This window comes from Aspergillus luchuensis, chromosome 6 (assembly GCF_016861625.1).
Source record: "Aspergillus luchuensis IFO 4308 DNA, chromosome 6, nearly complete sequence".
Lineage (NCBI taxonomy): Eukaryota > Fungi > Ascomycota > Eurotiomycetes > Eurotiales > Aspergillaceae > Aspergillus > Aspergillus luchuensis.
Genome location: NC_054854.1, coordinates 1,057,418 through 1,078,999, shown reverse-complemented (window position 1 = coordinate 1,078,999; position 21,582 = coordinate 1,057,418). Strand labels below are relative to the sequence as shown.

The 21,582-nt window shown below is 51.5% G+C and overlaps 11 protein-coding genes across 11 annotated transcripts; 7 read left to right on the top strand and 4 right to left on the bottom strand.

Moving 5' to 3' along the window:
- AKAW2_60388A (uncharacterized protein) lies at positions 1 to 456 on the top strand (the record flags this gene model as incomplete). Its single annotated transcript, XM_041692508.1, has 2 exons — positions 1 to 175; positions 242 to 456. The coding sequence occupies 2 exons, from the start codon at positions 1 to 3 to the stop codon at positions 454 to 456; spliced, it is 390 nt and encodes a 129-aa protein (XP_041545886.1).
- Positions 457 to 3,118: 2,662 nt separating this feature from the next.
- Positions 3,119 to 4,605, top strand: MNN10 (putative alpha-1,6-mannosyltransferase subunit; the record flags this gene model as incomplete). Its single annotated transcript, XM_041692507.1, has 3 exons — positions 3,119 to 3,554; positions 3,610 to 3,895; positions 3,942 to 4,605. The coding sequence occupies 3 exons, from the start codon at positions 3,119 to 3,121 to the stop codon at positions 4,603 to 4,605; spliced, it is 1,386 nt and encodes a 461-aa protein (XP_041545885.1).
- Positions 4,606 to 5,107: 502 nt separating this feature from the next.
- Positions 5,108 to 5,495, top strand: AKAW2_60386A (putative NADH-ubiquinone oxidoreductase 12 kda subunit; the record flags this gene model as incomplete). The annotated part of the gene is made up of 2 exons (XM_041692506.1): positions 5,108 to 5,333; positions 5,401 to 5,495. 2 exons carry the CDS (start codon positions 5,108 to 5,110, stop codon positions 5,493 to 5,495), a joined length of 321 nt encoding a protein of 106 aa, XP_041545884.1.
- A 297-nt stretch (positions 5,496 to 5,792) lies between these two features.
- Positions 5,793 to 7,515, bottom strand: AKAW2_60385S (pH-signaling protein PalC; the record flags this gene model as incomplete). The annotated part of the gene is made up of 2 exons (XM_041692505.1): positions 5,793 to 6,050; positions 6,106 to 7,515. The coding sequence occupies 2 exons, from the start codon at positions 7,513 to 7,515 to the stop codon at positions 5,793 to 5,795; spliced, it is 1,668 nt and encodes a 555-aa protein (XP_041545883.1).
- A 464-nt stretch (positions 7,516 to 7,979) lies between these two features.
- On the bottom strand, positions 7,980 to 8,627 carry AKAW2_60384S (Bromodomain associated domain protein; the record flags this gene model as incomplete). Its single annotated transcript, XM_041692504.1, has 1 exon — positions 7,980 to 8,627. One exon carries the CDS (start codon positions 8,625 to 8,627, stop codon positions 7,980 to 7,982), a length of 648 nt encoding a protein of 215 aa, XP_041545882.1.
- Positions 8,628 to 8,987: 360 nt separating this feature from the next.
- Positions 8,988 to 10,469, top strand: AKAW2_60383A (transcription initiation factor TFIID subunit 7 family protein; the record flags this gene model as incomplete). The annotated part of the gene is made up of 1 exon (XM_041692503.1): positions 8,988 to 10,469. One exon carries the CDS (start codon positions 8,988 to 8,990, stop codon positions 10,467 to 10,469), a length of 1,482 nt encoding a protein of 493 aa, XP_041545881.1.
- A 165-nt stretch (positions 10,470 to 10,634) lies between these two features.
- AKAW2_60382S (uncharacterized protein) lies at positions 10,635 to 11,243 on the bottom strand (the record flags this gene model as incomplete). The annotated part of the gene is made up of 1 exon (XM_041692502.1): positions 10,635 to 11,243. One exon carries the CDS (start codon positions 11,241 to 11,243, stop codon positions 10,635 to 10,637), a length of 609 nt encoding a protein of 202 aa, XP_041545880.1.
- Positions 11,244 to 12,203: 960 nt separating this feature from the next.
- On the top strand, positions 12,204 to 13,102 carry AKAW2_60381A (enoyl-CoA hydratase/isomerase family protein; the record flags this gene model as incomplete). The annotated part of the gene is made up of 2 exons (XM_041692500.1): positions 12,204 to 12,526; positions 12,601 to 13,102. The coding sequence occupies 2 exons, from the start codon at positions 12,204 to 12,206 to the stop codon at positions 13,100 to 13,102; spliced, it is 825 nt and encodes a 274-aa protein (XP_041545879.1).
- Positions 13,103 to 13,981: 879 nt separating this feature from the next.
- Positions 13,982 to 14,799, top strand: AKAW2_60380A (uncharacterized protein; the record flags this gene model as incomplete). The annotated part of the gene is made up of 2 exons (XM_041692499.1): positions 13,982 to 14,332; positions 14,392 to 14,799. The coding sequence occupies 2 exons, from the start codon at positions 13,982 to 13,984 to the stop codon at positions 14,797 to 14,799; spliced, it is 759 nt and encodes a 252-aa protein (XP_041545878.1).
- A 171-nt stretch (positions 14,800 to 14,970) lies between these two features.
- On the bottom strand, positions 14,971 to 15,753 carry AKAW2_60379S (uncharacterized protein; the record flags this gene model as incomplete). Its single annotated transcript, XM_041692498.1, has 1 exon — positions 14,971 to 15,753. One exon carries the CDS (start codon positions 15,751 to 15,753, stop codon positions 14,971 to 14,973), a length of 783 nt encoding a protein of 260 aa, XP_041545877.1.
- A 704-nt stretch (positions 15,754 to 16,457) lies between these two features.
- AKAW2_60378A (oxidative DNA demethylase) lies at positions 16,458 to 18,505 on the top strand (the record flags this gene model as incomplete). Its single annotated transcript, XM_041692497.1, has 2 exons — positions 16,458 to 16,621; positions 16,687 to 18,505. 2 exons carry the CDS (start codon positions 16,458 to 16,460, stop codon positions 18,503 to 18,505), a joined length of 1,983 nt encoding a protein of 660 aa, XP_041545876.1.
- Between the last annotated feature and the right edge of the window lie 3,077 nt (positions 18,506 to 21,582).

Genomic DNA, 21,582 nt, shown 5'->3' with positions numbered 1-21,582 from the left:
ATGTCAGACACCAATGAAAACACTCCCCTGCCTGGTACTAGCCAAACTCTCCCCATTGCTCTCAACGCAATATCGGATGCAACTGAGCCTCACACTATCGACCCGTCGAGCCTGACACCCTACGAGAAGAAACTCTACGACTTCTTGTACTCCCAAGGATGGACCCATACACAATGTTCGTGTTTCATCGCCCAGATCGAGCAGATGAAAGAAGCCATCTCACACCGTTATTATTCGCAAGGTTGTAACACCGCCCAAGTGCAGTGTCTTCACGAGCAGTGTGAGATGGAGCTTCCAGAGCATTTCCCAGCTCCTAGAGGCAATGCCGAGCAACAAGATCTGCAGATGCAGCTGAGACTCAATGAGGAAATGAATCGTCGAAGGGCGATTGGCGAGCGCATGTACTCTTCTACAGGTACCATGGATAGGGAGATTGATGAGGGGAGGAGGGCTTAGGTGGGATTCGCTTACAGATTTGTGGTTTGTATGTACTACTTTGATATTTGCTCGGTCGGCACGTCAACTCCGTCGATTACTCTGAAGGCCCAGCAGGAATATATGTGGGCTGAGAACAAGAAAAAGGTTGAATAGATATTCGAGGGGCAGTTTAAACGTAATGCAATGTGGCTCAGTATGAGGATTGCGAGGAAGCTAATCTAATTTTCCAATATGTATATCTAAGATGGCCAGCAAATGATTTGTAGTGAAGCTGCAAGATTAGACTGAGTTCAATGAATTGGCGAGTTGTGCCGAAATTTATATTTAGTAGTGCTGTTATGGGTCTCTCCTTGTCTATACAATTGGTTTAGGTTACTAAGTAGCTATGTGAGTCACAAAGTAAACACACGCTGTCGTAGTGGCTACAGGCATATAGCCATGCGGCGATGACAAGATCATCTATACTCAACCTATTTGGCAGTTCATTTATTTCCCGATCTCATCAGAAGTTTATCTCTAAATCCTACTCAGAATACTTTCTTGAAGATATTTAACAATCCCTTGCACAAAATACCGGGAAGCCATCTTTTGCTCGCTACTGCGTTGCGGATGGGAATGAAGTCAAGGAAAGTGGGATTGATATATCCAAAATCTTGCGAAGACACAATGGATCTGTCGGCTTCGAATTACTATAAAGAGAATCCACCGGAAAGGATAGAAAATTCTTAGATAGCGTGACTTATCTATCACTTATTTGGCCTAACCCGGTTAAGGTTGACTAAAGCGTCTTTAAAGTAATAGTTATTGGATGTTAATTATCTCGTCCAAGTTGCCAGTTGCTGAACATAGTACTCTAACGGATGTTCATTATCTTTGAGAGTAAGACCGCATCACGGCACCATGCAATCGGATGTCTTCATTCTTTGACTAAGTCCGTAAGATCAGTGTTGTATTGACTATTCTTAGTGGTCTCTCAAAGAGCACCCTTCCTAATAAAACCTCAAAAATAGTCATTTTCAGTGTCCTTGTTAAACAGCAGCGCGGTGAGCAATATGCTGCAAAACGGTAAAGCTGAAGGTTAGGAAACGTGACTGAGTGCCTAGTTGTGTATGGAAACAAGGGTTTGCGTCAGTGGCTGCAAATTGACAGCCAAAAACAGCAGGCCTTTAGCATTCCCAACATACATTTGTTGATAAAGTGTAGCTCGTATAATATCTAGGAACTACCTGCGAAGAGACTAGCAGCGACCCTCAGGGTCTGGAATCAACTGGGTCCGTGAAGCCTGTACCTCTCGGCAAGGATACGAAGGGCAGTTCCCTGGTTCGCAAGGTGGTATCTATTGACATTGAATAAGCGACGCCGGAAGCAGACAGATCCAACAGGTTTAAGAAACACATTATTTGGATATTGTCACAGATCACGACTCATGATGTTTCCCAATGCGTCGAAAAGCCACGAAGGAAGCCAAAGCAACACCAGCACCACATGTGACCCTGACCGCTAAAGTTGAAAGACCGAGTGGGTCTCACTCTTTTTCCATGTGGATCTTGGAGATTAGTTTCTTCCTGCTAGTCTGGCTTCTCTCGGATTTCTAGCAGTTCTTCCATCTTCTCCGACCTGGAACATAGCTTGACAGTGTTCCACCGCTAGATGCTTCTTTGTCGCATTAGGAAGTCTGACGGATGTGAGACAACCGTCTCTCGAGCCAGGGTGGCCAACTCACTACTTACTCGCAAGTAACCTTCGAAATGAGCAGCTCCTCTCAACAAATTGCCAGGCTCCAACCGTTCGTTTCGGCGTCTGCGCGAGAAGCTCAAGCGAGGGGGCGGGGCTGTTGCTAGGATTTAATTAAATTAATCTGCTTTTTGCAGTTTAATCTCCTTCCTCCCCACCACCAACGAATGATGCTCTCTCGGAGCACCTCATTCTCACACACACACGAGATGACAATGTCCGACGCATTGGGTGGTCATCCTGATAGCCATGGCTCGGGTTCTATCCATGGTCCTCGCGCGGAATGTCTTACTTGATGATAAGGGGAGTAGGGGAGAGGAGGGAGTTGCGCCCTCATCGCTGCCTCATGGGGGTTGTTGACCCTTGGATCCCTCCCATTCCTTCCATTCTTCAACCAGTTCTCCGGGGCACCCCCTAGCGCGCCCTTGGAACTGTACCGTTAACCTGACAAGTGGCCCTCAAAGAGAAAAAAAGTCCCCAAACGAAAGCGGACAGACCCGTTCGCGGATGGGTTCCTCTGTTCCTGGATTATTGTTTCGGCCTTTTTTGGCGACTTGGTGATCCAGTTTTTATCAACGACCATGTCATACTATTCCTCTTCCGTCGTTTCGAGCTGGTGACTCCTGAACCGAAGAGTAATTTTACTTTAATTTCTAGCTCTCTTTGATTTTTCTGGTTCGATAGCGATCTGTTACTTCATTAACGTATCTCCTACACCTCCGCTCCAAAACCTCATCCTTTTCCTTTCTGCTGCGCTCTTGTTTCCCCTCCCAAGTTGCGGGCGCCTGTTTCAAAGAAAGACATATCCCATTGACCTCCTCCACCGCGGCCCTCTGCCGAGCACGAACTCCCCAATCACGCCCGTCGGTGGCTGCTCCGCGGGCCGTTGTGCTCGCCCGCCATTGCCCTTCCTGCCGGCATCCCTGTCGGTCCCGACTCCCCGCTCATGTCGTTGTCACGATCACCCTCTCCCCACCCCGCGGGAGCAGGATGGTCTAGTCCTGGACTCACCTCGCCCAGTGGCTCGACGACGCCTCACAATGGCTTCCTGTCGCCAAATCCTATAGGTGCCAGCGGCATCTCCTGGGCCGCCGCCAAAGCGAAGAGCGACGAGGTACGAGGCTACCCGTCCTTTTCGACGAAAAACAGCGGATTCTTCTCGCGTTCAAGACGCCAGCTCTCCGCCACTTTGCCGCGCTTTCGTTTAGGCTCAGGGTCTCCGAATGGCTATGTCGATAAGGATGAGTTTGGTCGGGGGCGGCCTCTCTCTCCAGCTACGGGCTGGCGCTTGGGATTTGGCAGGTCGGTTCTGCGGCGCAGACGATCGCGCTTGCTCGTGGCGCTGATCTTTCTTTTGCTGGGCTATATATTTTTCGGAGCGTGTAAGTGAATCGCATACGTGTGGAAAGATGCCCACCGGTGGCTAATCAATTGCAGCTCTTCTTCAAAAGTATCGGCGCTCTCCGCTAGGCGGTGGGCGCAAGTTCGTGATCATACTAGAATCTAACATAGAGGGTGGCGTGATGGAGTGGAAGGGAGCGCGCGAATGGGCGATCGAGCGCAATAGCGTGTGGAACAAGAAGAATTATGTTGAGCGATGGGGCTACGAATTGGAAACCGTCAACATGTTGGCGAAGAAGCGGTATTCCCACGAATGGCGCGAGAGCTGGGAGAAGGTGGACCTTATCCGGGAGACGATGCGAAAGCACCCTGATGCTGAATGGTATGTCTGCCGTATTCATTTCCATGATCGTCACTGACATGTGCAGGTTTTGGTGGTTGGACCTCAGCACTTGGATCATGGAGTACTCTTACTCGTTACAGGACCATATATTCGATCGCTTGGATGAAATTATCTACCGGGACATCAATGTCTACAACCCGTTGAATATCAGCCATCCGCCGGACGACGCTTACCTGGACGAGGTGTCTCGTTCGCCAAATGGAGACGGGGATCCATCATCGGTACATATGCTATTGTCGCAGGACTGTGGGGGCTTCAACCTCGGCTCTTTCTTCATTCGGCGCTCCCTCTGGGCCGACCGCCTGCTGGACGCGTGGTGGGACCCAGTCATGTATGAACAGAAACATATGGAGTGGGAGCACAAGGAGCAGGATGCGATGGAATATCTGTATGCGACACAGCCGTGGGTTCGCAGCCACGTTGGCTTCCTTCCCCAGCGATATATCAACTCGTACCCCCAGGGGGCATGTGGAGACGAGAATGACCCGAATGTTCACTACCAGGAAGATGAAAGAGACTTCCTGGTCAACATGGCCGGGTGCCAGTATGGACGCGACTGCTGGGCCGAGATGTACCAGTACCGTGAGATCAGCAAGCAGCTGAACCTGACATGGTGGGAGCGGATGAAGGACAAGTTGAACGGCCTTTACGAGAAGCTTTTCCCTGGCGAGGAGCAGCAAGTTGAATAGTCGTTGCTGGATACGACATTTGCTTTGCTTTGATGTTTACTGCAGATGATGACTGGTCTGAGCAATGACCATGTAAAATGCGGACTAATAATGACCTGTGACGGCGTACGGATGGGTGTGATGTTTGCTGATTTGATGTACTTGGCGAGGCGTTTGGTGTTAGCGATAGTTATCTAGACCTAGTAGCTCATCTATGGCCTTTTACTGTACTCTCACTGAATTATAATCTCTTAACAAACAAGTATACAACCGTAAATTGCAGTGCACAACCACCCACTCACAACCCGCTTACTAACAATCCATAAAAGCACGTGACCAGCGCAGCACATCCGACCGCCCACACCCCCCAACCAATCAAACCACCGCAATTGGAACTCTCGCGACCTCCGGAATCGAACTTGATACAACTCGACCTCCGAATAACCGGACTACTACTACTACTGTTCACCTCTCTACCTCCCTCCATCCTACCTCCGTCTCAAACCATAAGAAAATCTGCAAAATGCCCACCCCGGAATCCGCCTCCTTCCTGGCCAAAAAGCCCACGGTGCCGCCTACCTACGAGGGCGTCGACTTCGAAGACAACGTTGCTGTCCACAACGCCCGCGACGCCATTATCCGTGAACAATGGGTCCGCAGTATGATGTCTCGTCTGGTCGGAGAGGAATTGGGCAAATGTTATGCTCGTGAGGGTGTGAATCATTTGGAGAAGTGTGGGGTTTTGAGGGGTGAGTTTATACCTATCTTTCTTCTTTCCTTTTATGAATATATGCTAATGTGGGGATGGGGATACAGAGAAGTACTTTGAGTTGCTGGGCGAGCGCAAGATTAAGGGTTACTTGTTCCAGGAGAAGAATTACTTTGCTGGGGAGGGAAATAAGTCTGCTTAGATTTGAGGGTTGACATTGGATTGGGGAATGGGATGGGTTGAATTGGTTTCTGTGTTATGTTATGTGATATACAATATATGCATTGTAGTTTTTTTCTTTCCTACTTTTATATTTGACTTCGTCCGGGTTTGGGTTGGGTCGTGGGAAGTCGTGATTGTATAATATGTTTTGAGATGGGTGGGTATAACTCTGTTATGGTTTATACGGGTTGCTAGGTGTGAGTGGGTTGCTGTCTGATTGGTACTGCGCATGGAGTAAGCCTTAAGGTATGTATGGTATTTGTATACAAACTCAAAATCAATAATAGGCACTGTCACTCCGCTCCGGTACTGTTCCCGGCGTATACACGCGCGCTACACTGGCCGCCTCTTCATCACTATCCTCGACATCACTCCCCGGTCCAAAGTCGTCCTCCGCCGGCGGCGCACGCATGCGCACCAGCTGCTCCTCATCCAGCGAGGGGATCTTGTACGGCGCTGGCGCGGAATGGATATCTCGACCGGAGGGCAAGTTTGCAAGCAGGTCCGTAGAGGGTGGGATCAGCTGGGTATTAATCTGTGCTCAGCAGTTAGCAACATCATCCCAAACCAATGACGTGGATATCACCAACCGTATCATTCATTCGCACCCACTTCGTCTCCAGCATCTCTATCACTCGACTCTCCTCCTCCCGACCTGCATTATCCCCCGGTCCTAGCTCGCCCTTCTCCGTCCGATCCCGACTGCCCGCATCCTTCTCCATCCGTCTCTCCTCCCGCCGCTCCATCCAACCCTGCTTCAGCCTCGACAGCCCGGTCCGGCTCTTCGTACTCGTCTCCTTCGCTTCCGCTCCACCTGTCCCAGCTCCCCTAACCCCCAATGCCCCCTTCGCTGCTCTCAACCATGCAATCCCCTCCCCGATCTTCCCGGACAACTCCGCATCCACCCCGAAGAAGCGGCAGGCTCTCGCCCGCGCAACCCGTCCCAGCACCCGTGTATACCCTAGCAGATCATCATCAATCCCCATCCGCCCCTCCGATCGGACAGATCCCAGCCCCGCAGCAGCTTGCTCCGCGTACTCCGCAGCCCGGATACACAATCTCGCGAAGAGGTGCGCGCGGACCTTAGGGATCTCCGGCGCGCGGACCATCCAGTCCTTGTCATTGGGATTGCGCGCCTGAATACAGGCCGCGACGTAGGAATCGTCCTTCAGCACAGCGAGGAGGGTAGCTTCCGCGAGGGCGAGACAGGAGAGGGCCGCTTGCGTGGCGGGGTCGAGGTCCGGGAGGGTAGAGGTTCCATTTTTGTTGCTATTGCAGATGGAGTGGGCTGCGGTTGCGAAGGAGGGCGAGGAAGCGAGGAGTGAGTGTACGGCGCTGGCTTGGAGGAGGTGTTTGGTGGCCGTTTGGATGGCGGCGGTGCGCTGTTCGGGAGTCGGGGTCGTGGATGCGTAGAGGGTGCGGGTGACGCCGATACGAGCGAGGGAGTTGAGCACGTAGCTGAGAGTGGAGAGGACAAAGGCTATTTCGAAGTCGAGACCCTGTCCCTGGATGCGGGTGGTGGTGGGCCGCTGTTTGAGGGAGAGCGTGGTGGTGGGGTTGGTGAGGGTCGGGCGCCAGGCGGATGTGATCTCGGTGCGGAGGGTAATTTCAATTTCTTCGGTGGGAGATGTGTCGCCGGGTTTGCTGCTGAGGCCGTTGGAGAGAGCGAGGAGGTAAGGGAGGTAGCTGGTTATGGTGGTGAGGAGAGTCTGCAGGTGGGCGTCTTGTTGCGGACCGCGGGGTAAACGCTTGTGTGCTTTGAGAGCTTGTCGGAGAGCATGGCGGGCGGTGGTGGCTGCTTGGGGGAGAGAAGGGTGGGTGCTGGAGGTAAGGAAGGTCTGGAAGGAAAGATGGGAGGTGGAGGGCAGTGTGAAGGCGTAGACCATGGTGATGGTGGTGGTGATTGGGGTGTTGAAGCTGGAGTGGAGTAGGAAGGGGAGAGCTGGAGTTGAGTTGGAGGAGGTGAAGATCTCCGCGGCAGCCAAGAAGCTCGTTTGCATTGGAACCTACGGGAAAAGCACGTCGGGGTCAATTCGGGCCTATCGGCCAAACTCATTAACTCATGTGGCTTATACGCTGTTATGCTGTAGATACATGATTTCGCTTGCAAGATGGCTTTCCATCCCTCATTCGTCCCGATTGCCTTCTTCGCACATGTTTCAAGGCGTAGATGCTGTTTTCTGACTCGGTGGATAATGATAAATCCAGCCTGCTCTGGCCCTAAATTGTGACAACCCGTCTGTAGTAATAGCAAGTGATATGCTGATATTCCCAAGCTGGTGGACGATCTGCTGGTCATTGTGATCAAGCTGGGCCGGCCAGCTGTCCCAATGCCAGATACGGTGTAGGCGTTGTGTTGCAGCTAGGCGTCTTGAGTCTGGCTTGTCGGGCTGCAGACGACCGACAGCCTTGTTGCAGTGTATTGTGAAGTGGTCTGTTTTCGAACGACCTGTCTGCTGTCTCATCACACATCCATCCCTTCCCCATCGGACAAGTTGCTCGGCGCACTACTGACACCAGACGAATCGCTGTCAGCCATGTACGGCGCCCGCGACCGCATCTGTGAACCCCAGTCTTGGAGACTGGGCGCGCCACCCTCGATGATGATAGGATGCTCGTCGGCGCTCTTTCCGAGCACGGTTCCCGCATATCTCGACTCTTCGCCGGTTTTGCTGTGTTTCTTCTTCAATGCCGTCAAAAAGTCTTCTTTCTCGAGAGCGTCCGCATCGACCATGTCGCCTTCACTGGGCACAAATCCAGCAATTCGTCGAATCTCCCGGTTGGCCGGCCCAGTGAACCACGACAAAAAGCCTTCTAAACCTCGCATATCTTCTTCTCCCTGCCAGTCCTCCTCCCATTCTCGCAGCTGGGGTCGTAGCGCGCCTGCGTCTTGCAGCGCTTGGTAGATATCTTCGAGGACCGGAACAGGGTCATGCGGATGAGCGTTTGCAGCATGGGCAGTCGTAGATGAAGCAAGGATCATGATGTATTGGGCGGTAAGGTCAGCGAGGGTGTCTAAAACGGACGGTCGCGTCGCATGGAAGCCTGCTGCGCGCAGGATCTGGATTATTGGCGGGCGGAGAAGAGCGTTGTGTAGATTGGAGCCAGACATGTTGGCGTAGGGGTTGTAGATGAAGAACAACGATAGAGACGTCAAGAAGAGCTTTCCAGCTCGCAGACGAGGATTATATAGCTAAGAATATGAGCGGCTCACTGCGTCGCTATTGTTGAGGTCGAGTGTTAGGAGATGAATAGGAAGCAAAGAGAGGATCAATGGCTGAATGGATGGGCCTCTTACTGCCTTTTCGGGGTCTTCCGCCTTCTGGCTCCGCCCTCGAGTCTTCGTCTCCGCTGTAACACAGCAAGCTTCACTTCACCCCATCCATCTGCCAGCCTCCTACCATCTCTGCTTTGACCTGATTTCGCTCACTTCTACATCGCATCTCCACCGACTTGGTGGTCACCTCTCGCCATGTCGGACACACCCCGTCCATCGCTCAAGCTCACCTTCGGGAAAAAGAAGGCGCCCGAGGAAACACCCCAGAGACAGCCTGCTGCACCTCCTCCGCCAACAGAGACTCCTCAACGCAAACTCACGCTCAAGATCGCCCGTAGACCGGCACCAGAAGCGCCGCCCGAGGATGACAAACTCAAGAAAAAGAAGAAGACTTCGAAGAAGCGCCCAGCAGAGGGACCCGCGTTGCAGGAACCATCCACCACGGTCGCGACAGCCCAACCCTCTGGACCTAAACGCCTGAAATTAAACCCATCGAAGAAGCCTGGGGTCCAGTCGCTCCGTATCAAGAACAAGGGGCTGGTCCCCAACCGACCAGTGGGTGTTGGCTACGACTCGGAGGCATCCGACACGGAAATCGACCCCTCGATCGAAGAACAATTCATTTTGCGCATGCTGCCCGGAGAGGATTGCGAATATCTCCAACGCGCCATTGCTGAACGCCGGTTCGACCGTTCGGAGATTTCTTTCAAACCACTCACCCGTGAGGGACGACGCGCCATCTTCAAGATCCGCGATCATCAATACGCCGCAGCGCTGGTGGACTTGCCATGTATCATCGAAGGTATGAAGAGTTGGGACCGGCGTGGGTGGTACAAATCTGCGGATATCTGCCAGATGCTTCTGATCCTTGGCCCGGTTGCCAATGAACAAGAGGCCATGGACTACCCACTCCCCTCGGACATCCTACACCCAGACGACAAGACACTGCAATACCCACATGGTCTCACACCACCGTTGCGATGGGTGAGAAAGCGCCGTTTCCGCGAACGGATTAGCACGCGGACTATCGAGCAGGTCGAGAAGGCCGTCGAGGATCTGATCGCCCAGGATGAGGCTGCCGTGGCACCTATCCGCTACGAGCTGGTTGATAAGACAGCATTGAACCGGGCTGAGGGACTGGTCCAGAGTGGAGATTACGACTACGAAGACGAATATGATGATGAGCAGGATGCCGAGGGTGAGATGGAGGAAGGCATGGAAGACGGTGGTCTGTTCGATGACTTTGAAGACACTCTGGCTGCCGAGATGGAGGCTGCCTTGGCTGCCGGCGACGAAGGCGAGGCAGGCGCTGCGGCCGCGGCACCTGGAGCCGAGCCACCATCAGATGCTGGGGTATACCAAGCGGGCACGCCGATGGCAACGAAGCCGTCCACACCAGCGCCAGAATCATCCGGTGACGAGAGTGACGGGTCCGACGATGGTGACGAACCGGAAGACGAGCTGGACGATGAGCAACTTGAGCAACAGCGGCAGATGCAGCAGCAACGCGAGGAAATTGCCGAACTGGAGGCATTGATCCGGGCCGAGACGGCGAAGTGGGAGAAGATGCAGAACGCCATTCTGAAGGGCAAACTGGCCAAGCGCATCCACGATCTGAAACAAGATCTATCACTGAAGAAGGTGTCTATCGGCGAGGGCGATGATGCTGATGGTTAATCCACACCTTACCCATATGTCTGTACGCTAATAGCTATTGATCGATTTCTGATACCCCATTACATACCATTCCATTCCACACCATTAACCTATACATCCTACCCTATCATATTCCCTCCCTATAATCTACCAAAAAAACCACACTAAATAATAATAATAACACAATCAAACAACCCTCCCCTTAGACCCCCTACTCGCCGCCCCCACCACATCCACCTCCTCATCCTGCCTCAACTTCCTCCTCCTCACCTCATCCTCCGGCTCCGCCGGACTCTGTCCCACCCGATCCCCCAACATCCTATCATGCATCTCCCTCTTCTGATCCAAATCCGCCATCTCGCCCTTCTCGTACCCCGGCGCCCCTGGCCCCTCAGCACTGCCTACCGCGCCCGCATGCGCCCCCGCTTGTGCTCTCGCCCGCGCATCCGCCGACTTGCCCTGCACGGCCCGCGCGATGTCCCCTTCTGCGGGCTGCTGCTCGACTCCGTATTCGGTGTCGAGGGTGGAGGCGGCGTTGCGCATGGCTTCTTGGTGTTTGCTGGTGTTAGGGTTGGTGTTGGAGTTGGAGGGCTGGGAGGCTGCGTTGCGGGTTATGGGGGATAGGGCGTCGCCGCGGTGCCGGGGGAGGTGGTCGTATTGCGATGGATTCTGGGATGAGGATTGGGAAGTGCGTTGCTCGGAGGGTGTGTGGGTTACGGGGTTGGTGGGTTGGTTGTAGGCGGCTTGTTTGGGAGGTTGGGGGGGTTGTTGGTGGTGGTGGTGGGATGATTGCATGCTTGGTTGGTTTGGGGGTTGTGGATTGGTATTGCAGTGGGTTATTAGAGATAATGTATGTTGTTGTCTGAGTGTAGATGGTTGAGGTGGAGGAGCTGGGGTGTAATGATGGTGGTGATGGTAAGTAACTAAGTATAAGAGAGCTGTGAGGGGATGACGTCAGTGATGATGTGATGTCAATATTTTGGAGGTGTGAAGAATAGTTCCTTCTTGAGTATATTGGGTAGATCGGCTGTAGAGATTGTCTGGAGTGCTCTATTCTGTGGAGTTAGTGGTACTGTTCTGCCCTGGAGGGGATTTGAAATCATGTTCGTTTTGCGGGGGGATCTGCTGGTGGTCGGTTGCTTTGGCCGTTAGCTGTCATATACCCATCTTGCTTGTTGGAGGGTACGTGATGGAACTGCAGGATCAGCCCAATAGAGCTGTTATTCTATCATGGAAGCGGTCAGTGGGATCAATAATGTCAAATCTGGTATACAGCGAAAAGGATGCTTCACAGTAGCTGGTCAATGGAGAGGTGATGAGGGTATGCGGGGGCGACGGATGCAGCTGTGATGGATGGAGCTTACGCCGTTAGAATTTAACTACTATGACTAACGACTACTTGCATGGGATCATCATCACGGTCAGATGAGAGCTACCCAAAAAAGCAAATATATACACATACTCCCCTCAGCACAAGTATACAATCTTGACAAGAACATAATCCACATGCAATAAATTCAATCCGGAACCTTACTTCAAGCGCATGTGATACCGCGGGAATCACTCCCTCCTTATTCTAATCTTCCCCGGATTTAGCAAACAATACAATTTAACGATTACTGATCACAAATAACCCTTAAAAGTATACAAGACCACCATTCATTCCATCTTCTCTACCATCCCCGCTTCATGTTACACACGTATACTGTCACCAACGAGTAACAAGCAACAGCCCTTGCTTACTGTACTACCACCATGTCCACCACCACATCTCCGCTCTTCACCCTCCCCATTCCTTCCACCTCCGGCTCCATCACCTGCACCAACCCATCCCCCGACCAGCCGACAATCTACCTCCTCACTTTCACCTCACCCCCAGATAACCGTCTCACCCCGACCTTTATCGACACCTTTCTCCTGGCCCTCGACATCATCGAACACCGCTACCAAAAGGGTGTTTTAATCACCACCAGCGGGATTCCCAAATTCTACAGCAATGGACTAGATCTCGAACTTGCGCAAACCACAGAGGGGTTTTTGGATAAATGGCTGTGGAAGTTATTCCGTCGACTGTTAACGTATGTTCTTTAATCTTACCACTAAACAAACATGAACCGTACTAATGTATATATATATTTACTATGGAATACAGCTACCCCATGCCCACCATCTCCCTCCTAAACGGCCACGCCTTCGCCGGCGGCTTCATGCTCGCCATGTACCACGACTACCGGATCCAGAACCCGAGTAAGGGCTTTCTATGCATCAACGAGCTCGAATTCGGGGTGCCGTTGCAAGCGCCCATGATGCATGTCTTCCGGGAGAAGTTGACGCCGAATGTGTGTCGGGATGTTGTGCTCGAGGCGAAGAGGTTCCCTGGGCCGGAGGCGCTGCGCGTGGGCATTGTGGATGGTCTCGGGGGTGTGGAGGAGACGGTGAAGTTCGTGAAGGAGAGGAAGTTGGTGTTGATGCCCAAGACGGAGATTTACGGGGTGATGAAGGAGGAGATGTATCGGAGGTTGTTGGGGGTGGTGGATGATCATTCGGGGAATTTGGAGTGGAGGGAGCGGGTGGAGGAGAGGAAGGGCGAGATGGAGGATGTTGGGAGGAAGAGTGTGGAGGTTTGGGAGGGGAGGAAGGGGGCGAAGTTGTGATATACTTTTGCATGTGTGGTGGATATATAGATGGTTTATACTAAGACATTGTATAGAAGATGGGAGGATGGGAATGGTGGTATTTACTAATTCTCTTAGAGACTGGAGTTACTACCAGGTTGACTTATATTGAATCTACAAGGCTGACTACAGCCGATGAGAAATACTAGATGTGAGACATGCCCCTAGAAAGGCAATAGCTAAGAAAATACTACTATAAGCGATGAACTTATATTACCAGGGACTTCAAGATACTTGTGGGTGAGAGGAAGAGAATGGCAAAGAGCCTCTAATTCCTTCATAGCTGTCTCACATCACCTTTTTCCCAAGTTACTATACTATCTCCACCAACCTACATTGAAGCGAGCATACCCAATACAAATAATAGTCACCTCGTAGTGTTCTTATAACATTCTCTGATATTCTATCTCCTCCAAGGTAAATCTAAACACTGAAACCCCATTCCCTAACCCTATTCTCAGTAACATAAATCACAAAACCTCAAGCAACACAGTGAGCTCGAGGTGAACTGGATAGCATACTCCGCCACACTCACTTCACGCACTTTTGTTTCATGAACTCGCTCGCTCGCTCGCTCGCTTGCCTTCTTTAGTGAAACTTCAATTCACCGCGCGCTGGGGATGGGGCCTTGCCCTCGCAACGTGAGATTTATACAAGAGATTTTTGTAATTGGCCGGTTTAGCCATGCGATCACGCTTACTGCTACTACTACATCATCGTTTAGTGATGTTCGTGGTTGGTCCTCGCTGTTGACTTTATAGCATTTTACATTTGCTAGGTATTTTTTACTTATCTTCATCTTCGGTTTTCATTACAAAGTTTGCTAAGTCTTCATATCAGATACAGCTTGATTTCAACATGGAGAGCAGAAAACGCAAGGCGGATGATGAGCTGGATCCCAGCACGGGTGATGTTGGCAGTGTGCCTGAGGCCGATCCTAGTATTTCTGACAGCGTGCCTAAAGTTGAACCCACTACTGCTGGCAGCGTCCCTGGGGGCGGACCCATCACGGCTGACAGCATTTCCAAAGTCGATCCCGCCATGGCCGCTTACATTGAGAAGAGACGCAAAGAGAAGGATGAGTGGCTGGAACGGCAGGGAAACGCACTGTGGAAGAACTACTGGACCGTGAGGGAACAACAGCTCTCTAAGCCATTTGGGCCACGGCCGAGCTATCCACAGGTGATCGAGGTTTGGCAACGTGATGAGGTAAGATAGGACCTGGATGTGGAATCGGTTGTGAAGGGCGAATCATTGACGGGCAGTAGGTGGACCAAGAAGCTGCATCCTCGGAGTTCCCCCCAAATGGAATCACTGATAAGAATCCTCCTCTTTCTTACGACGTCATCGCAAGCATCCTCTGGAAAACCAAGGGCCATTGTCCCAAGGCGCAGGCGTGGTTGAAGAGCCATGAGATGAGCAGATTCATGCGTGCTAATGTGATCGTGAGGCACTATGGACGTGAGAATCTGAGAAAGAAGGCGCTCCATAACATGTACCAGAGGAATCTTGGTCTGCAGAAGGCGGCCAAGGAGTCCGCGCAAGTGATGGGTGATGGCAAGGAAAACCAGGAAAATGAGGCTACCCCTTGGGACAGAATTTTGACAGCTCATGACAGACTTCGAAAGGCGATGGGTGAACCTCAGGTGTTTGCGCATGAGATTCTGTTGTGGTAGCTATTCCCTGTCACACCATCAGTTTTGCCAGCACATGTCAGTAGGCGGCTGACGTACCCTCTGAGTCTGTCTCTTTGACTTACATCGTAAGATGAATGTCCACTCATGTACCAAAGCTTGACGGTTCACTGGACGGTTCTTGTAACTAGCTTTTCCAATAATCACTGATTATCAAGTCTTCTTGTTTCTGTTGGTGCCCTTGGCCTTTCCCGGACTCTCTAGCTTGTCTACTAGAGGTCGATACGGCGAAGCTAACACATGCTCTGGTGCTCGTTGAGCACTATCGTCGCGTCTGGATTCGCCAGAAGATGGCCGCCTCCGCTGCTCCTCGTGCATCTTATCCAACGGTTCGCCCACGATCTGGTACTTGTTCCAGTTGATGGGAGGCATGCGGACAACATTCTGCGGCGTGGGCAGGGTCCCCAGCCCAGCATAAACGCCTCTCTTCGGACTCTCTACATCCTCATCCTCCGAGTCTTTGTCATGAGTGAAGTTGATGAAAGCCCCTGTATCCTTCGCCGACAGATTTCCCGCTGCCAGTTCGCGGGCGAACCCTTCTGGATCCTCTGCCGCGGCCTTCTTGAACTTTTCTAGCGTCTGGATATCCCGCATGCTTTGCTGCTTCTGGAGCTGAAGGATAGAGATCGCGGATCGCAGAGCAATGGCATCTGGGTTCTCGCTCTCCGAGATCGGGACGGCGGCCGGCTCGGGCGCGAACACGGGGGCTGCAGCCGGCGGGGTAAAGTCCGCCGATGAACCATAAGGGGGTACTCTTGTGGTTGGCGAGGGCGACGCAGCAGGAGGAACAATAGGGTGAGGAGCACCGTTCCCCGCGGCGGCGTTCGTGACAGGCACAAGATGGGCAAAGACAGGAGTCACGGGCGAGTAAGGCGGGCGCGGCGGAGTACCTGGCCGATCAGGCTGGTTGCTTTGGTTCTCCTGCGAAGGCTGCATTGCGCAAAGTTGAAGAGAGCAGGAACCGGAGGGGTTGTTGAGGAATGATACGTGGTAGGAACAGAAGGATAACCTGATCCAACGGATTGCTGGCTGGATCGATGCGATGATCGACGGGAATGACGTCTGTGCCTGCAACTGAGAGGTTTAAGGAACGGCAATAGCGGTGACGGTCAAGAAGCAAGTCTGCTGAAAGTGACAAGTCAAGAATACTGCTCGTATGAGACAGTCAATGACAGTTCATGTTGGACGAAGCGATGCTTGAGTCAGAAGAGCGATGGAAGGTGCTGGATGCGCTTATCGAAGGCGATTATCGGGGCTCCAGTGCGGAGTCAATCAACCCCAGTCACTTTGCCTGTCGGTGGCTGGGAAAGGCATGCTGATGGCTGTTGGTTGGAAGGTGCTTCTCCACAATACACTCATTGTTATTGACTACTCTTGTATAGCTCTCGATGAATAACCAGTGAATTTCTATTCAGCAGCAGACAATAAGGAAGTAAATAAACAAACAGTTAAATGAATTTATTCTAGTGAAGGTGTCTATTTTAGGAAACCATATGGCCTGATCTGGTGGCCTGATTGATGCCTGCAGATTTTTCACCGCCAAATTTATTCGAAAAATTAAAGGCAAAATCCGCATTCCGTTACGATCGAACCCTCTCCAGAGTCGATTCAATCTCGCATTCCTTTCCCTTTTTCTCACAATGAAGCGCAAGACTGATGGAAGAGAGTCCCTCGGCGGCAAAGACCAGCCTGAGTCCAAGAAGCGCGCTTTGTCGAGCGAAGAAGCCGCTGCGCGCTTCCGTGACGGCTTGTTCGAGCCGTCGGTTCTGAAGGACTATACCGAGCAATATGCCCAGTCTGCTCCGTATGCTGCCCATCATACATCCTGACTGGCAGATAACATGAGCGATGCTAACCCCAGGTCTAAAGGTACAAGCATGGTGTCATCCACCCCCTCATCGAGCCCTCCCTCTTGCGCGCCGTCCGCGACGAAATCCAGGCCCAGGTGCAGTTCACCGAGAAGGAAACCGATATCTACAAGATTTTCCAATCCGGCGACCTGGCCAACCTGGACGGTCTCGACGATGCCTCTCTTGCGAAATTGCCCTCCATCCTCAAGCTGCGCGACGCCATGTACTCTGCCCGCTTCCGTGAGTTCCTCTCTAAGGTCACCGGCTCTGGAAAGCTCAGCGGACAAAAAACCGACATGGCCATCAACGTCTACAACGAGGGCTGCCACTTGCTCTGCCACGACGATGTCATCGGAAGCCGACGTCTGTCCTACATTCTCTACCTCACCGACCCCGACCAACCCTGGCAGGCCGAATGGGGTGGCGCACTGCGTCTGTACCCCACGACAACCAAGAAGGATGCCAACGGCGACGACGTCCTGATTCCCAGCCCAGACTACTCCCTCAGCATTCCTCCCGCGTTCAACCAGCTGAGCTTCTTCACCGTCCAGCCCGGAGAGAGTTTCCACGACGTCGAAGAAGTCTACCACCCGAAAGACAACGAAGACAAGTCCAAGAAGCGCGTGCGCATGGCCATCAGCGGCTGGTTCCACATCCCGCAGGAAGGCGAAGACGGCTACGAAGCCGGTCTGGAAGAGAAGCTCGCTGAGCGCAGTAGTCTGGCCCAGCTCCAGGGCCGCGGCGACATCTACGACCTCCCCCAGCCCAAGACCGTCGACTGCGAGAACGAGGACGAGCAACAACCCGAGGAAGGAGGTAAAGGCAAGGGCAAGGCGAAGGTGGAAGAGGAGCCCACGCCCGAATTCACCGAATCCGACCTCGCCTTCCTGATCCAATACATCGCCCCATCCTACCTCACCCCCGACATCGCCGAGGAAATGTCCGAGACCTTCTCTAACGAGTCGTGTCTCAGTCTGGAACGATTCCTTTCGGAGAAGTTTGCGACTCGTGTTCGGACCTACATTGAAGAGCAGGAGAAGAAGGGCCTGCCCAGTTCCTCCGACGAGATTCTCGCCGAGACCGGATGGACGGTCGCCCGTCCTCCCCACAAGCAGCGCTACCTGTTCCAGCAACATGGCACCGCGACCCAGGACCAGAAATCTCCGATCCAGGAACTCCTCGACGACCTTTTCCCTTCCCGGGCATTCCGCAAGTGGCTCGCTCTGATCACCGGTGCGGACCGTATTACCAGCTACGACTACCTGGCGCGTCGCTTCCGCAGAGGCCAGGATTACACCCTGGCCAGTGGCTATGATGGAGAACAGCCCCGTTTGGAGCTGTCGCTTTGCTTGACGCCCACTCCGGGCTGGGAGAAGGAGGACGACGACGAGGAAGAGGAGGAGGATCAGGATCAGGATCAGGAGATGGGCGAGGGCTCATCGGAGGAGCAGCAGAAGAAGGCGGTCAAGCCGACGAAGAAGAAGAAGGATGAAGGAGCCGTCGCCAACGGCGACGCCGAGGAGCCTTCGGTGGGTGGATACGAGATCTACATGGCCGGCGACGACGAGGATGAGGGCGATGCAGCGATCTACCGGTCCGCAGGCGCCGACGATGACGATGACGGCATTCTCTTCAGCACTGCCGCCGGATGGAACCGACTCAGCATTGTGTTGCGGGACAGCGGCACCCTGAAGTTCGTCAAGTATGTCAGCGAGGCTGCCAAGGGCGACCGTTGGGATATCACGGGTAACCTGGGGGTGGAATTCGAGGATAACGATGACGAAGATGAAGACGACGAAGATGTGGATGATGATGACGTTGAAGAAGAGGATGAGTGAATGGCAATCAAAAACTGAAACAGGAAAATGTCGTATATTTTCCCCTATTGTACATACTACGCAACATGATGAACTCCAACCAAATATCTACACACAAAAATAGATCCTACGTAGGATCTACTCCTTTCTGCCTACAGTAAACGCCCCGAAACACACAGCCACCCATTCCAACCCACACACCCAAACCAATCAACAATGAAACTACAAGTAGTAGATAGGCAGCAACGAAATATACCCAAAACACATCAGGATGCAATCCCTAAACCTTAAGTACATACTCTGTATGATATACGATCCTCGTAAGTAGGAAACCTAGTAGTTGTTTCGCACCGCCACCCCAGCAATCGATCCTTCGAAAACACTTACGAACGCCCGACACCCCACTCACTCAAAAATTCTTATGAAAGAAAAAGGATTCGATGACTTTCTACGAGAGTACAACTAACATAAGCTATGGCCTTTCATCTGCTCTGGTGGAGTAGTGCACACACACACAATATTTATTTGTTTTGTGGACTGGTCATATACTACTATTAGTATAATATTTGGTAAGTAGGTAGGTAGGTGGGGGTATTTAAGTAAGTAGTTGGTTGGTTGGTACTTGGGGACGATCCGATCCTGCGGTGATTTGCGCAGGGTATATATAAGTAGTTGTATATATATATTTAGTATAGTAGTAAACTGGATATTGATATATTGTTGGATAGGTAGTGTCGGTGGATGATATTTTTGGAAACTAAATTGATGCAGGGGATGGAATGGATAGTTCCATGTCTGGCAGTATTATTGTCAAGCTGTATCTAATATAATAATACAGACTAGAGATGGATCGATGCTTGTGTATATTTGTATGTTTCTTTTCTTTGATGTGTTGTAGTATGTGTAGACTATTATGGTGGTGTAGTGGTTTTCAGATTACTATTTGTGTCACTTGGCTGGATATAGTACTAGACAGTAATTGAGTAGTAGGGAGGGATCTTTGGTGTTTTATCCTCATAGTGACTGTAAAAAAGAGTAAGTCTATGATTCTACTGTATGGGTTTCTTGATAGTGTGGGTCTGTGAGTATTCCATTGCAATTGTAGCTACTTTTCCGATCTACATTTACTATATCTTTGATGTACGATGGAGCTTAGGATTAATGGAGGTAAGTAATACAGTTCAAATCATAAGAACCTACCTCGTATACGGAATGTATATTTTCCTTTTCAATGATCGGATGTAGCGATCTCCGAACTAATCATTCCCCTGGGCACAAAAATATACACCAAAGAACCTTTAAAACTACTAATGATACACATCACAAATAAGTCGCGATCATGAGACACTCCCACTGCCCCAATTTTCTTCCTATCCCTGATTGATTATTCCAACTAAAGTATACTTGCTTATTCCTCTTTATACACTTATACTTTTCCCTCCTAACAAATCACCCGCGGAATCAAGTCCGCTGCAGATTGATTGGCCATCCGTCACAGGAGCTATTTAAACCTTCTTTTTCTTTTCGTTTCTGATTCCCAAGCACGGGCATTGGACTTTTGGAATCTAGACTTTGCATTTGCTTGGAGCAAGCCATATTGCATAGTTCGTTTGTCACTTGGGAAGTAACTATTCACTGGAATACCACCAATCATTCGTGAGAAAATTTTCAAATTCGAGCCGACTTATACTTACTTATGCCTCAGATTTGTGATGAACGGTCCCAAATTTAAGATTCCCCATTCAATCCCAACTATTCAATTTAGCATGCATCGGGCTTTGAAAAGGATGTGCTGAATACGACCCCGTAGAGCAACATTGACACCTGATTGGTAGAATGCTGTAACCAGGAGGCGTTTCAAAGATCCTGCCTGTGCCTTATTTCGAGGCACAAACTGCGGATCCCAGCTGAGCTGAGACCCTATCACCGGAGAGCCTCACCTTAGCCCATGGTTTTTTGGGTGTCAAACTTCGGCTTTTGGGGCTCACATACTTTGTCCTATCTTGGCAACATTTCCCTAGTTAATGAGGAAGGGTTAACGTCTCGCAGGATTGCGGGGTGGGACGTGCTTTCTTGCTTGAAACGGAATGTTCAACGGAGTCCGGGTTTGGAGTTCATGGACGAGGCCGAGCCTGCCAATCAGTGACATTTCCGCAATAACTACTCCCTACTTGCCTTAATAAGACACTGGAAGCCGTGCTCCGTAGGGCTAAGGGGTGGGAAGGAATTGGAATGGCTGAAGCATTGGGGGCCACCCCACGTGGTTCTGGCCCGCGTATACTCGGAGGTCAGGAACCTGGCTCTCTGTGCGTGAAAGTGGACGCATCGGATTACTTGTCGACACATTCCGTGAGGCTGTGGACGGGAGGATTAGTTCGATTGGAAATATAACCTGCAGTTTTATTTATTAATTTTTTTTTTTTTTTTTTTTTTTTTTTTGAGGGAGGGGGGTTGAGTGAGTGTGTGTGTGTGTGTGTGGTCTGCGTTGGACGTTCGAAAGCGTCGCCGGCCCCTCCCACTCAGCCTGGAGTTGGGGTCGGAGATTGTGACAGGTGCCCTGTATGCATGGGCGTCAAGCCCGCCCCCTGCTTTTGCGCGGGCGATGATTGATACATTTCGTCCTAATTGGTCTCTCTTGCCCGCGCTGTGCAAATCGGTGGTTTGATCCAGCTCAGCCCTTCTCATGGCTTCTCAGTCGTGGATACTCTACTGCAGGCAGCGCTGTATCAAGTTCAGCGGGCGTGGTTCAAACTCGACCCCTTCGCTTGCAAATGAGGCAACCGGACAAGTTCCGTTTGTCTCTCCGAAGATAGAGTAAGCTCAATAACCATGCTTATTGAGGCGAGAAAACCAAGTTGGGGACTTAGCCTCGGACTGCAGAGCTTATTGGGCCTGTGGATCGATCGATTCCTGTGCTTAGTGCTGAAGGATGCGCCGGCGGCCCAAAAAGACGGCCGTGGCGACTAGTTCATTGTCCGGTGTCCATTTAGATACGGAGGGAGTTGGTGTCCCTCGAAGGATGCCTCGGTCTGTTATCACCCTTTTCCAATACTGAGTGAGATGTGTCATTGGTGAGGATAAATTACTTTTTAACCAAG